The sequence below is a fragment of the Zootoca vivipara genome, chromosome 8, assembly GCF_965207765.1.
Source record: "Zootoca vivipara chromosome 8, rZooViv2.hap1.1, whole genome shotgun sequence".
Lineage (NCBI taxonomy): Eukaryota > Metazoa > Chordata > Lepidosauria > Squamata > Lacertidae > Zootoca > Zootoca vivipara.
Genome location: NC_142591.1, coordinates 44,990,416 through 45,006,688, shown reverse-complemented (window position 1 = coordinate 45,006,688; position 16,273 = coordinate 44,990,416). Strand labels below are relative to the sequence as shown.

The 16,273-nt window shown below is 43.5% G+C and overlaps 1 protein-coding gene across 2 annotated transcripts in view; it reads left to right on the top strand.

The window, feature by feature from the left end:
• The window catches only part of CHST9 (carbohydrate sulfotransferase 9), an 89,396-nt gene extending 85,965 nt beyond the window's left edge, over positions 1–3,431 (top strand). For both annotated transcript variants that reach the window (XM_035125060.3, XM_035125059.3), the window contains exon 4: positions 584–3,431. In XM_035125060.3, coding sequence (XP_034980951.3) covers positions 584–1,681 — 1,098 coding nt within the window. In that variant the 3' untranslated portion in view covers positions 1,682–3,431. The remainder of the gene's footprint in view (positions 1–583) is intronic.
• Positions 3,432–16,273: the final 12,842 nt, after the last annotated feature.

Here is a 16,273-nt window from a genome sequence, read left to right as displayed (position 1 = left end):
GTAAAAAGATAAAATATTTTAAGTCTCGTCTCTTAATATTCATTTCCCCCTTTAAAAAGCATAGAACTACTTGTTCAATAAAACATATACATACTGAGAAGCCATTTTCCTTATCTGCAAGGATTCCAGAGTGCCTTCCTACAGCAAATTTCACTCATTCCCCATCACTTCATTACTTTGTTAATGAAGGTTGACTGGTGGTGTGCAATGCAGATAAGATCTGTTTCAGCAAGCAAGTGCTATTCGTTTGGCTTATGTGGCCAAAGTAGACAACATCCATGCTCAAGAGGGAAGTGCAAGCATATACTGGAAACATCAAGGGCTGCAGTAGTTTTGGGGTTTTTTATTATTAAATAAACAAAAACCCTAAGGGAGTGAGAGTCCCCCAAAACATGCTTAATTGCCAAAACATGCTGGGTAACTGTTAGGGCAGTGGGGCAGTGGAAAATTGGAGGGGAGAGAGAACAGAATGGGGGCAGCTGGAATCCTGAAAGCAGCTCTCTATGCAGCAACATTTTTAGCAGGCCCCAATAGAGGAACATTCTAAGAGTTCTCTGGTTTCTTTCTTTTTTCTCCCCTTCAGAACTTCAGATTCTCTTCTTCAGAGGAACCTGAAAGAAAACAAAAAAACTGGGTCACTGGTGAAAAGCTTGACAAGCCAAGTAAAGCTCTTATTGAGATTGGACCTTCTCAGGGAGATGCTGACCCTATTCTAGGGATGGCAGGCTCCTTGACTACTGGATTATCTGAAGAGTCTCAGAAGATTAAATCACTTCTTAAACAGTTCAGGCAAGTGAATTTACCACCAGTTGTGCGCCCTTTAAACAAAACTTTAATCAAAAGCAATCACTGGAAAACCACAGATGAGATGCAAGAGAAACGAAGATCTTTCCTTTATGATTTCTGCAAAAGGTACATTGGCAAAAACAGACCCCGGACTCACCTTATGCGCATGGTGTCCAGAATCTATGTGGAAGATAAGCACAAAGTCTTGTATTGTGAGGTGCCTAAGGCAGGTTGTTCCAACTGGAAGCGGGTTTTGATGGTACTCAGTGGCGTTGCTGATTCTGTTGCTAACATTACGCATGATGCTGCACACTATGGAAAGCATCTCAAGAAACTGGACAGCTACAGTCTAAAAGGGATACACAAGCGTTTAAAGACGTACACCAAAGTTATATTTGTAAGGGATCCCATGGAAAGGTTAGTGTCTGCATTCAGAGATAAGTTTGAACATCCAAACAGCTACTACCACCCTGTATTTGGGAAGGCAATTATTAAGAAATACAGACTTAATGCAGATAGAGTGGCATTGGCAACGGGCTCAGGAGTGAAGTTTAAAGAGTTCATCCAGTATTTGTTAGATTCCCATCGGCCTGTAGGTATGGACACTCACTGGGAACAGATCAGCCAACTCTGTTACCCTTGTGCTATCAACTATGATTACATTGGAAAATTTCAGACTTTGGGAGATGATGCCAATTATTTTTTGAGACTAATAGGTGCACCAGCAGGGCTTACTTTTCCTAATTTCAAAGACAGGCATTCCAGTGAAAAAAGAACAAATTCAGAAGTTGTCAGACAATACTTGGCAGAAATTTCCACCACAGAAAGACAGCAGATTTACAACTTTTATTATCTGGATTATTTAATGTTTAACTACAGTATACCATATGTATAACCCTGACTTGCTTTGGTTTAGTATGTAAGCAATTTTTACCTTTTAGATTGGGAGCAGAAGAAATGCAACAAGTTATGAGAAAAAAATTAATTGCACTAAAATGTCTGGACAGAAAAACACTTTTACATTAGGAAGGTTTTAGAGTCTTCAAAGCAATGTATCTAAAGGGAATAAACCAAGCATTCAAAACCTCTGAAATGGCATGATATTACTGTATCTATTCATGTTTCATGAATGTATTTTTGTATTTCCAAAGAAATATCAAGTAGCTTTCTTAACAAATTTGTATGTTGTATATCAAGCATTCATAGAACATCAAAATGTACTGTTGGGGTTGGATTGGTTTCTAGTAAGCAAGTCCAGCTGTGTGCATACATAGAACCTTGTTAGAAATTCAATGGCTGTACCAGTCATAGGAACATAACAAGTAGCTCATCTAGTCCAGCATCCTGTTCTCACAGTGGCCAACCAGATGCCTATGAGAAACCCAAAAGGAGGACCAGAGCACAACAGCATTCCAACAAGACAGCCATCATGGTTAGTAGCCATTGATAGTCTTCTCCTCCATGAATTTGTCTTTTAAAGCCATCCAAGTTGGTGGCCATCAGCTTCATTGGATTAACCTGAGTCCTAGTGCTATGAGCATGGGAGAAGCAGCTGTTTGGGGAGCATGGGGAACTCAGTCCACCACCCCTCCTTCACCATTCCCATCCCAGTTGTATAGTACTAAGTGGCTTTCTAAATGGACTTGTGTATGCATGGCAGCTGGATCACTGATCAGCATCTCATCCAGCTTGGACCATAATACTGACATGGTTGGTTAATTACTCCTCAGTTACTTTCCCACCAGGGAATCTGATAAAACTTCCACACCAAGCTAAAATCATTGAAGAATTTACAATATGTGTTCAGCTTTGACCCTCTGAATGATCACCTTGTGAAATGTGAGCTGGTAGGCTGAAGAGATGACTCTACAGAAGGCGATTAAAAGTAAGCAGCTTCTGCTTTTTACTCACATTTTCTTTTGTGGGCCAAAATTACAGCTGTCCAGCTTGCTATCACTTGCCCCTCATCCTCTTCCAGGAAGCGGCTTTAGAGAAGGACCAAGGGTGGCCTGGAGAAAGTCTTGAGGCTCCCAGCCTGAGGTTCCCCAGCCCTGTGCTAAATGATAGCTCCAGTACTCAGCACCAGATGGGAATAGAGAGAGAGAGAGACCATAATCTTAGTTTGCTAAAAATCGTATTTTGTTAGCACAAGTATCCTATGATTAATTTTTCCAAATATTCTCCTAGAGCAGATGTGGACAAACGTTTTGCCCTCAAGGACTACATGAAGCAATGTGTGACCATTGGAGGGCCCAAGCTGGTGGCATCACCGTGGTCTGAGTGCACGTGCGCGCACACACACATGCACATGCATTGTCATAGTGTCTCCCTGCTCAGGCCAAGAAAGGCAGGCTTCTCCATCACAGCAATGAGTAAGAAACCCTTTTAAAGTGGGGATTACAGGGGCAGCAGCCAGTGTGATCATCACTTTCAAAGTCCCTGATGAGGCAGAGGAGAACAGATCCTTCCCCACCCCAGCAATGAGAGATGGTGCTTCCTTTAGTTTCCCCAAACAGCTTCCTACCCATTGCAAATCACACACCCTCCAACCCAGCAAACAACTATGGGGCAGGCTGGGAGGAACACAGTTCACATGGTGCTCCTCTACCCCTTCTGCTTCAAGATTTGAATTCAGCACTGTTTTGTGAGTACTTTCTCCCATCGTCTGTGCAATACAGCTGCGTAAGGAACAGTGTGCCATTGCAGTGGAGTCTGAGAGAGAACCCTTCCCATACCTAACTTCCCTTGTATTCTGGAGGGTCATTTTTTGTGCTTAAGAGACATGAATGAGCACAAATATATGGCAGCCACCTGCTCTCCAGGCTTAGGATCATAGCAGCTGAAATGCAACAGCAAAAGTCACTGCATTCCCCTCCTTTGGCCATGTCTGTAAGCAAATATGTGATGGTAGTGACAGTCTTCTTGCAGAGGAAAGTAAGATGAGAAATGACAATGCCAATCCTGATCTGAGGTTTTCCCCTCCTCCTATAGCCAACCAAGCCCAAGAGGATCTGCAGTTTCTACACTACAGAAGGGGAAGTGCTGGCAGGAACCTTTTGAGAACATAAAACACTAATAAACAGTGCAGTGCTCTTCAGCATCTTGAGATTGGTTCTCCATTTTTATCATTTCTGTTGGATGCATCCCATTTTTGTGAGAACATAAGAGCAGTGGCAATAATGGGAGACCCGTGTAATGTCAGAACTATATTCTGTCTGAAGCACTCTGAAGTTCAGAAGCCAAATGTGCGCACGAAACAAGGTTGTTAATAAAGCAATTAATCTGTACATATTTGCGTCATTCAACCATTTTTTAGAAATGAGCTGAAATCCTGCTTAAATTATATAACTTTCAGTTTTCCAGCTCAGCTTCTGAAAAACTACTGGAGGGCTACAAATTCCCCATTACTGACTTAAAGCGAAGGTCTGGTGAGCAAAAACTAGTTGTAAAATTTTAAAATTAGGCCTCATCTAATAATTGTACCCTCTTCACTAAAACCATGACGGTCATTTGAATCTGCAAAGTTGATCTAAAATTGCTAGCAACCTGTAACAGCAGTAAACAAGTGCTGATCTTGATCTGGCTACACTTTCATAGCAAACAAAAGCTTGATTACCGGAACATTAGTGTTAGGATAGCTGCATTCTGATATCCTTAGATAGTTATGTATTGAGAGCTCCCTGTACCATTAAATGGCATAGTGTAAATTCGCAAAGCTGCAGCAAAATGTAACTCTGTGTTTAAAAATGGCTATTCCTTTTCATGTCTGTAATTGTCAACGTGCTCTCTTTGCCTGTAGGAAAAAGTGGCAAAGAGGTATGGACAGTGCTTCCCAAGCCATATGCCAGCCAATCTTGGAGGCAAGTGTTACCTGTCTTTATTGAGACAGGTTTATGGAAAGGACCAGATCTGGCATTGTTCCATCTGGATTAGATCTCTTATCCTACACACCACCTGACAGCTGGTTCTAAATCTTCTAAGAACTTGAGATGAGGCCTGGGCTTGTTCATAGCCCACAGATGCAGTACCCGTTCCTTGATGAGATTCAGGGTGCTCCCAGATGACCTGCTTATTGAGCATTCATCCTGATTCAATGCTGGAGTTCGTTGTGTCAAAGCAAGTGCTGTCCCCCACTTTATAGTGCCTCTTCCTGTCACTTTCCTCATTACAAAAAGTCTGATCTTTTGGGGAAGATCTCCCAATCCACTACAATTTTGCATTTGCCAGCATGTTTGAATCCCACCTGAAACTAGTGACAGTCTGGGAGCCTCCTTAGTTTTGCTGACATGAATGGGCACATGCTGATAATAGATGGCAGTCTTGTCTGGTAGATTGATGGCTTTTGAGCACAGGTTTTAAGAGATTCTATTAGGATTCTATCAGGACTTCCTGTCCTTCTTGTGTGCAGAACTACATTATATCTGGGGCAAATCAGAAGAAAAATGTTGGCACTGATTTCACAATAATAATGGCAGTTTGTAAAACATTGTGTTCTGGGAAGGGCTTTTTCATGTTGTTCCCCTTTGGAGTTTCCCTTTGTCTTCTAATTTACTCTGCTTCCAGCTCTCCTCTTTGTTCCCCACATAGCTGCCAACAAGTTCATGTAGACACAGATCCACATGTTTTCTGAAGGAGGCAGGGAACATACAGGAATCGGAAGTCCCATCCAAGCCTACAGAAGTTTTAAGTATACTTAGAATTTGAAAAGTTTAAAAGCTGAAAATTGCAGCATTACTGTATTGCCTTGTTGCTAAAACATAGGCAAGCAGGCAGAAATGGGAACAATAAACTGAATTTTGCTAATAATTCAGTATTTTAAAAATTATCTAAAAGTTACTGTAATAATAGTCTTAAGTAGTTCCAACATATGTCTTCAGTCAAAATATGGCAGCTTGAATCAACCCTGGCGATCAATGGGGTGACAGGTGTCGTAGCCAGATCGCCCTCACATCCATTGATTTGATTTGATGGCAGGTCAGTTGGACAAAATCATAGCTGCCAAGTTATCCCTTTTTTTAAGGGATTTTCCCTTATGCTGAATAGGCTTCCTCGCGAGAAAAGGGAAAACTTGGCAGCTATGGACAAAATTCACGTGCTTGTTTATCTCTGGTAAGAAACTTCAAGATTGTGACCTGCCTCCATCTCATATTTTGAAAGACTTCACTCTAGAGTAATGCATAGGACTGTTTGCATGTCACAGAAAGTAATAAAAGAAATAGCAATGTTCTTTTTTGCACTTCTGAGATCATGCATTAAGTAAAAAAAAATGTACCTCTCCTCATTGAAGAGAGTAGTTTCACCTTCTGGCATCTTTCACTCTTTGTCTTTAATTGCATTCTGTAATTTGGGAGAGATGCTTTATGTAAATGACAATTCTTATTGTCAAAGCTAATAGTGCTTCTTTAAACTAGCTTTCATTAAATCTTCATTTTACCTTGATGCACCAAACCAAGTAGTTTCATTCATGTAAACAAATAAGGCACATGCAAAAGAACAATTGTTTGTGCAGACTTTAAGACTACAAAATCCATGATGTGGTGCAGTCTTAACCAAACGTACAAATTACTGTTTATGCAATAACACTACGGTGTGGTGCAACAGCAAGTAAAATATAACATTCAGAAGAACATTCTTTAGTTAAAAGGGGGACTTGATCACTGAATCAATGATTCTGCTAAAACTTGTGCTATGTAAGCAATTCCAGTAAATTTGCAAGTAAATGCTGATCTAGATATTTGGCATCAGATTGAAAACTCAGCCACTGTTGTTATTATTTCTTAAGTCCAGATAGCTGCTGCAGGTTCACTTAGGGTGCCCCTCTCCTTTCCCAGATAAAACCCTTTATTTGGTGCTAAATTCAAGCAAACATTAATTTGGAGAAACCCCAAATTGCTGTTTGCTCTGATTGAGTGCTAAAGAGTGGTTTTCCCCTGGGGAAAGCAGTGAGATAAGAGAAAGTGTGGATGAGCCCTTCGTTATAAAGGCAGCCTGGGTATTTTTAGTTGCAGGAGCCAAAAAGTGGATGCTGGCCATATTTTCTTCATGCCACAGACCACACAATGAATCCTATATAGCCATGTTAGCCTTCTTTAAAGAATGCATTTGAGCAGAAACAAAGAGTCTCATGGGTACTGCCAAGCCATCCTATGATTCATAGTACACATGGGCCAGACTTGAAAGCAAAAATCACACTAAACACTTCTTATGCAAATGTTTTAAGACACGGGAGTAACGTGCAAAAGCATAGTGCGAAATCACCTCTATTCACTTTCAGTGCATCTCCTTTCTTCCCCAATATCCTTTTTGCCAAAGGAAACAAGCTCTCCCAGGGAAAGCTTAAGCGATGCTTGCCGCTTTCTTTCTGCCAAAGCTGTTCTGCTTGCTGAGCAGTGTGAATATGCTGAACGAGAGAATCTGGGTACTTGTCATGTAAAACCGCCAGTACTTGGACTTTCCATTCTGTTCGCATTTATTATGCCTAGACTACGTACCTTGGCACCGCAGCAAAACCCTAGGATCAAACCATTGTGGGGCTTCACAGAAAGTTCTTTTGCTGCAGTTAGAGGTAACAAGAAATACCAGCCTTTTCAGTCCTGGCAACCACCATTTACTAGAAGGCCTTGAAAGGGTTCTCACTCTCTTTCTGCCTCTTAACCACAGAACAGTACCCTTTTCACTTCAATGTTTAAAAGCCTCTGAAGTAATTAGAAGTTCTAAGTATCCCCGGGAAGGAAATATGCCATCTCTTCCTTTTCTTAGTTCTTGCTTCAGTTCTTCACATTCCACACAAATTGAACTTATTCAAAAGTCAAGTATTTCCCTAGCCTTCATTTATGCTGTGGGCACCTTGGACTCTACCTCCTTAGTGATAAAAGACTCATTGGGGGCTTCCAAGCAGCTGAAACAAACCTTTTTACCCCTGAGTTGAATCTGTGTTGTGTGTATTCAGAAACACTTTAAAAATACACTGCCCCTCCCCCCCAAAAAATAATTTCATTCAGTCCATTCCCAGCCCTTCACTTCTTGCATGTTAAAGATAGTTGGCCCCACATTATCTGTCTTTTAATGGAAGATACCCGTCTGGTCACTGTGCTTTCTGTTAGTTTTGCAGCCTTGTGCCACACTCTTGCTAAATCTCAGATCCCTTGAGAAAAGTACCACTGTATTCTGCTCTGGTCAGACCTCACCTGGAGTACTGTGTCCAGTTCTGGGCACCACAGTTCAAGAAGAATACTGACAAGCTAGAACGTGTCCAGAGGAGGGCAACCCAAATGGTCAAAGGCCTGGAAATGATGCCTTATGAGGAACGGCTTAGGGAGCTGGGTATGTTTAGCCTGGAGAAGAGAAGGTTAAGGGGTGATATGATAGCCATGTTCAAATATATAAAAGGATGTCATATAGAGGAGGGAGAAAGGTTGTTTTCTGCTGCTCCAGAGAAGCGGACACGGAGCAACGGATTCAAACTACAAGAAAGAAGATTCCACCTAAACATTAGGAAGAACTTCCTGGCAGTAAGAGCTGTTTGGCAGTGGAATTTGCCAGCAAGGAGTGTGGTGGAATCTCCTTCTTTGGAGGTCTTTAAGCAAGAATGCTTTGATGGTGTTCCTGCTTGGCAGGGGGTTGGACTGGATGGCCCTTGTGGTCTCTTCTAACTCTATGATTCTATGAATAATTTTGAACAACTACATGTGACCACAATCATTCAAAAGTCACCAGGTTTGTGAAAAATATAATGTACTCTTCAGAAGACTAGAAGACTCCATATCCAACATGGATTTCTCTCCCCTCTCCTCATTGTAGTACCTGTGCCCTGCAAGCAGCCTTTCCTGGAGTTCAAGGGACCTTTCAGGAATGTGATAAGTGAGGCTACAGTTTGGCAAGGGGGTGGTCAATGAAAACTGGGTGATGACAGCTTGAGTGAACAGAGCTTCTGGTATGGGAGCTGTTTCTGTCCATCCCCACTCCTGTTTCCACCTCCCAATACAGCCCCCACAACTCTATGCTAGGCCCATAGGCACACACTCCCACTCCAATTGTTGAGGCTGAACATGAAGCAACATCAGGATGTCGAGCAATGTCAGGACATTGTGCTGGGCCCCCTCAATGTTCTTTGGAAGATGGTGCCTCTGCTCAAACCTTTCTTGAAGGTCATCCAACTGCCATGAGAGACTTATTGAGTGATGTAGGGAGCTGCAGTCATAGTGGCATTCCGCTCATGTTACCATTAGGATACAATCCTATTCAAGCTGGAACTAAGAAGCATATTTAGTTTTTGTAATCTAATTTCAAAAAGAGACAAACACCTCACCTCTGCTAACTGGAATAGTGTTGCTTTCATGTTGTCCTGTAAAGTTAAACATCTGAGTCATCAGCGGTGGTGTTTTAGGAATGGCACGACTCATTCTGGGTTGGCAAAGAGAGAAGTTTTAGTTAACCACAAAGGAGCTAGCAAAACACCTCTAGGTCATCAAAGTTCAGGTACTGCCGGGAAAGTCTCTGATTAACAGTTTTAACATTCTTGATCTCCAAATGATTCTTTAACAAAACCCATTTGCTTCCTAATCATGTTTTGCTTTGTTTTCACTATTCCTAACTGACACCTTTTCTTTCTCTGCTGTCACCAATAGGATGTTTTAAAACAGGGTTGCTGTTGTCTTGTGGGGGAAAATATATTAATCATTCACTGACTCTTCTTCCCACTTCCAGTTGTAAAGGCTTCACAACTGGAGGCTTATAGATAATTGTTTCAGCGATGCGTGTAGTTGAAAAGAATCTAACTTTGGCTCTGCAGTGTTAATGGTAGTAAAAACTCAGCATTAGCAGTCGAGTAAGCAGATGGGCAGTTTAAATGAGAATAGAGACAGGCCTAGTGAACAACTGACATGTTAAGATGTTTGTGTAGAGGGGACAATGTAGTGGAAAAGCCCACCATATTTACCATCCTGTTTGGTCCAGTTTTTATTCAGCCTAGTTAAAATGCCACTTTTCAGCATCTCGAAAGGCTAAAGCATTTGGTTAAGGTCCTCCTTTACTAGGGGGAAGACATGGTTTTGTGATTGACTGAAAAAACTTCCTATTGGGTGGGTATGAAAACATTGCTTAAATGTTATTTAAGGCCTTGTGCCAGATGTATTTTACCCTACTTCATGTTTACCTTAATGCTCCTACAAGAACCAGCCCCCAACAGTATGATTTGAAATCCCTGTTGCTGTCTGCATAAACCAGGCACCCCCAAACTGCAGCCCTCCAGATGTTTTGGCCTACAACTCCCATGATCCCTAGCTAACAAGGCCAGTGGTCAGGGATGATGGGAATTGTAGCCCAAAACATCTGGAGGGCTGAAGTTTGGGGGTGCCTGGCATAAACCCACTGGCGGAGGAAGGGAGTGCGGGGGTGCGGTCTGCCCCAGGTGTCATCCCTGAGGGGGGTGACATTGCCATGCCACCCCCCTGGGACACTCACCCTGCCCTGCATGTGCTAGCTTGCTTGTGCATATACCCATGCACACACACTTGCTTCTTTACAAATCTCTTTAGCTGTGTGTTGCACAGCCTCTGAATAATTTACTTAAACAGCATAAGGGTAAAAGCTCATACAATGGTGGGCAGTGGTGCCACCAGGGCAGATATGTAGGGTGGAAGATTGGGACTCCACTCAGCAGAATGAGTCAGAAGAGCCCCCAAACAAAGCAGGGCCAACTCCTATGCTTTGTTGCATGTTTTAATTATGGATGTTTGTGTTTTGATGCTTGTGTCATTGGGTTTTATACTTGCACACCACAAAGAGGCCTATTTTGGCATTAAGCAGTATGCAGATACAGTAAATTCTTCTCAAAAAATGGTATCTATTCTTCTGGCTAAACTAAAATGTTGTAAATAAAAATAGACTGGTGTTCTGAAGAATATGGAGTTTGCAGTCTTGAACTTAGCCTTAGATTGCCCCACAAAGCAGCTTCTTGTATACTTGGCTTTAGAGAAGGAATTCCTGTGACAACCTGAAATGTGAAAATTGTGGCACTTCAATTGTGTTAGATGTCCTTGTGTGAAAACTATGGTCCAATGCAGTGTGAATCCAGCTCCTGCATATTTACACGAATTCCTGGTAATTGGACGAGCTTCTCTCCCCATATATGCCAATCTGTGTATTGAGATCTGCTGGGGCAGCCCTGCTTATGCCAACTTTAACCACAGCTCATGCCATGGTGACACATAGCAGGGCCTTCTCAGATTTGGCACCCTAATATTGTAATTCCCTCCTGGTGGGAACATATACCCCATATATATATATATATATATATATATATATATATATATATATATATATATATCCCTTGTTCTTATCATTTTGCTGCCAATTGCTTAGCCTGATCCTCGGAAGCTCACAATATGATTTTGTGACTATATGTTGTCCTGCTGTTGGTCTTTTCTGTATTATCATAGTTCTCGGGTTAAAATGCTGATATCTTATTTTGCATTTTAATATAAATTGTTCAGCACCCTGGGAACTTTGGTTGAAGAGTGAGCTGAAATGACTGAAATGTGCAGAATGAGAGAATCCACACACCCTGAATGAGCTGTGTGTTGGATGTGCTCTTATATTAAACACCTACCTAATAAAGCACTCCTGCCCTAAGTGCCACAGCAACTGTAGCGATTCATTTTGGAAATTGCACACCCCATTGCTAAATTACTTGGCTACTTATCTTGTAGGTTTTGTTCTTCCATTGTAACACTTTCCATCTGTTTCCACGTTGTCCGTTTTATTTGGTTTACAATTTGTTCTTCCATAGCAATTTCTTCTTTAACAACAACAACAACAACAACAATAACAATAACAATAACAACAACAACAACAACAACAACAACAATAATACTTCGGACTGGCAAATTACTTTCATGCCAGCTAAGGAAACAAACCATTCTGCCATATTAAAGGTTTTTCTTAAACACTGCAACAAAATCTGGAGGGACTTGTTCAATTGAATTGTCATGTTTTATTTTCTAGTCCGCTAGCATGGGATTATGTGTGCAGCTTCTGTGGGGAGAAGGTGTGCATGCATGTGCTGGAGAATGGTGGTAAAACTAAACCCCCTGGATGATGGCCAGCAGCAATGTCAAAATCCCTGGACTGATTTCGCATGGAGTTCTTGATCTAAATGTCAGGGGACGAAGCATCTAGTAAGGCTTAATGAACTGACCCGGCTAAGATTACAGTGTTGGAAATCTGTCGTTGTTATGGATCTGGGAAGATTCAGTTTACGACAAAAACTGGAGTAGTGCTTGGTGTGTTTTAGATGTGAGACAGAATACTATGCATCTTTATTGTGAGATTTGTTTGCTTTAAAAATATGAAAGATAAGGATCTGCTTTGGACTACCGAAGTCCTATATGTATATTCTGGCGGCAGATGGCTCTCCCCAGAACCTTCATAGAAGCATGTGTTCTACCAATATGGACAGATGCCAAATATGCACACAGCTGTGTCTCACTGCAGTCAATGAGGATGCTGTTGTACCATCTGTTTTGAAAGACTAGGTCTCTGTTGAGGAAAAATACATCATAAGATTCCCACCCTTGTGAATAATTTAAGATCTCTGTCCAATCTGCCATTTTAAGCAAGGTGCTTGGATGAGTTGTGGCACCTCAACTCCAGGCTTTCTAAGATGATACTGATTACCTGGATCCTTTCCAGTGTTTGCTTCAGGCCCAGTTTCAGGAATGAAACAGCTTTGGTCACCTTGGTGGTCAGTCTTCATCAGGAGGAAAGTGTCTCTGTTGGCTCTGCTAGGGTGCAACAGCTTTTTATCACAATGTCTATTTGGGACATTCAGTACTTACTTGAAATGACAGGAGAGAACTGTAAAGTCTTCGTGGCTCACAAGGAGACCCTTCTCAGAGCCTGATGTCCAGGAAAAAAGATTCTAAGGACTCCAAAAATGGCACACAGGAGCTCTCACTGCTGCCATGCTACCTGCCAGGGACTGGGCAGAAGAGGAATGGTAGAGACCACCTCCCCATCCTGACACTTCCAGGGAGGAGGAAAAGGAAGACATCATTGATTTACAACAGGGGTTTGAGGGATGTAGCAGTTCAGAGGCAGATGAGGGGAAAAGCTGGGAAATCATGGGAGAGCCGGGACAACACCCATCTGAAACGTTAGAAGGCATTCTAGACCCTCCATCTCCCAGAACCCAGCGAGCCTTAAAAGTAGGAGATCAAAGAGCTCAAAGACAGAGGACATGTAACAGCACCTGTAGAGAAGATGATGAGAATGACTAATGAGGAAATGGGAGAGATGGGTGGGGGTGGAGATTCACTTGGGACAACACCATTATCCAAGAAGTTGGATTCTATAGCCTCTCTCTGTAAAGACTGGAATAAAAAAGGATGGTAAGAAACTGTTCCTTGTCTTTATACTTTTCTGGGCAACCAGCCGGGAGCTGCCGGCACTATCCTGACACTACCCTGCTCAACAGCTGTTGGGTGGAAAGCTGTATTTACTATGGTGGGCTCCCCAATTATGTGCATTTCACTTACGCACACTAGGACCTGGAACGTGATCCCCAAGCAAGTAGGGAATCGCTGCTTCAAGGATCTTTGGAAAGGGCCATCGCTCAGTGGCAGAGTACATGATTTGCACACACAAAGTTCCCCGGTTCAATCCTGGGTGTTCCCAGGGAGGGCTGGGAATAACTTTTGCTTGATACCCTGGAAAGCTGCTGCCAGTGACCTCAATGGGTCAATGGTCTGACTTGGTGTATGGCAGACTTCTGTTTTCAAACATAAGGAACAAAGCAGATGAGCCACTGGAAAAACATTAGCCTTTTCTTTTACAAAAAAAAAAGACAGACACACAGACAGACAGACAAAATACTTGCAAGAGATTTGATTTTGTTTGGCGTAACAGCCCTTTAGGGATGAGCTGTATGATCCTTTGCTAAAGGCTATTTTCTTGCTCTAAATATCCCCTCCCCGAAATTAGCACATGGAGGAACAAAGGCGATGCAGGAACGTTATTGGTACCTACATTTTTGTCCAGCAGGCTAACAGCATCTTGCAAGTAGATGTACATATATGTGATTGATATTGAGGAAAGTGACAAGAGGAAGACAGGGATAAAGACACACACACCAAGACCGCTGCACAGATTGGTAGTTCCCAATGGATTTGGGGTGGGGTTGTTTTTTAAGGCAATTTTATTTGTACATTGATTCCTGAGCAAAAACTGCTTGGGAAAGCAGTCATGCTGCAGTTCACCAAAGCAAACTTGAAAAGGGCCTGCATATATAAAAGCACAAATAGCCTTCTGTTGAAAAAGAAACAGTTTGAGAACTGTCAAGCAGTCTTTATTTTTTCTTTTTTTCTTTTGCTTCTTGGAAAAGAGTTTAGCACCTGTCTCTCCAGTGCTGTTGCTCCATTCAAAACTGAAGTCCCTTGCAGCTGCTTCAATGTGGGGCTTATTTTGTTTTGTTTTTTAAAAGGTAATATGACCCTCGATCTCCTGCATCACATCTGTTTTGGCCCTAACAAGGGAATGATAGGAGGGAGAGGAGGCAGCGGTGGAGAAAGCCGCTCAGGCGCCCAGAGGCGGGGAGATCATCTCATAGGGGCAAGGCGCACCACAGGGCGTCCAGAGTCTGCCTGCCTCCTCCCACTCAGCCGCCCTACAGCTGGGGGGAGGCAGCGGGCGGACCATTTGGGCAGCGTGGAGCCTATGTGCGCCCAAGCCACCGCATCTGTCCCAGGAGAGACGCATGGCTCGGGCGCGCTGCAGGCCCTGCAGTGAGTGCCGCCTGGCATTTTGTCAGGATACTGACGAGCTGGAACGTGTCCAGAAGAGGGCAACCAAAATGGTCAAAGGCCTGGAAACAATGCCTTATGAGGAACGGCTTAGGGAGCTGGGTATGTTTAGCCTGGAGAAGAGAAGGTTAAGGGGTGATATGATAGCCATGTTCAAATATATAAAAGGATGTCATATAGAGGAGGGTGAAAGGTTGTTTTCTGCTGCTCCAGAGAAGCGGACACGGAGCAATGGATTCAAACTACAAGAAAGAAGATTCCACCTAAACTTTAGGAAGAACTTCCTGACAGTAAGAGCTGTTCGGCAGTGTAATTTGCTGCCAAGAAGTGTGGTGGAGACTCCTTCTTTGGAGGTCTTTAAGCAGAGGCTTGACAGCCATATGTCAAGAATGCTTTGATGGTGTTTCCTGCTTGGCAGGGGGTTGGACTGGATGGCCCTTGTGGCCTCTTCCAACTCTATGATTCTATGATTTTGTCACCCCCCTCAGTGATGACACCTGGGATGACCCAGGGCAGCCTGCACCCACTGCATCCCCCTTCCTCCGCCCCAAGATGAGGTGCAGGCAATGTTAACCCACAACAGAGAGAGGAGGAGCAGAAGAGGCAAAGTGGGGTATCAAACAAGAGATGGATGTGAGAAAATATCATTTTGGATTATATTAATTGGCTCAGCTCCAGTCAGGTGTCTGGCCTGCCTTTTAAAAAAAAATATCCTGGTGAATGACTTATGCTTAGGGGCGGAGGAAGGGGGATGCGGTGGGTGTGGTCCTCCCCAGGTGTCACCACTGTGGGGGGTGACAAAATGCCAGGCAGCACTCACCACAGGTCCAGGAGTGCACCCGAGCCATAAGTCTCTCCTGGGAGAGACAGGGTGGCTTGGGCATGCTGCAGGCTCCATGCTGCCCAAATGGTTGCCCGCTGCCTCTCCCCCAGCTGTAGAGGGGGCTGAGTGGGAGGAGGCAGGCAAACTCCAGAGGCCCCATGGTGCACCCTTCCCCTATGGGCGGCTCGCCCCACTCCTGGGTGCGCTGCCCCAGGCGCCCGAGCGTCTTCCTCCACCACTGCTTATGCTGGCAGGGGAGTACAGTCCTATAAGTCAGCAGTGACTTATAGGCCTGATTAGGCCCATTAAGGGTTCTAATTTGTCCCATTTTCCCCACACCAGGTGACCTGTCGTACACTTGATGTCGCAAACAGGGAATAGTAAATAAATAAATAACCACAGGTTTAGGGCAGGTAAAGACTTGGCTCCCTGCTAAAAGATCAGATGCTGTCTGATCAGTTGGTGGTGCCTTCGTCTGTACAGTTTGATTTCAGACCCGTAGACAAAGGAAAACATTATGGTGACATCAAGTGCTTAGTCCCACCCACTGGTCAAAATGGCCCATGGGGGCAGGGTCGGGGAGAGGTCATGATCAAACTTGCAGGCTGGGACCAATTCCTCACCCCTGAACTACCTTGAAGCACAAGGCCTTGAAGCACGACATCACTGTAGTCATTGTTGCTCTGGTTACATCCAGAGTAAACTGTGATGCAGTCTCTGTTGATGTTTAGTCGTTTAGTCGTGTCCGACTCTTTGTGACCCCATGGACCATAGCACGCCAGGCACTCCTGTCTTCCACTGCCTCCCGCAGTTTGGTCAGACTCATGTTCGTAGCTTCGAGAACACTGTCCAACCATCTTGTCCT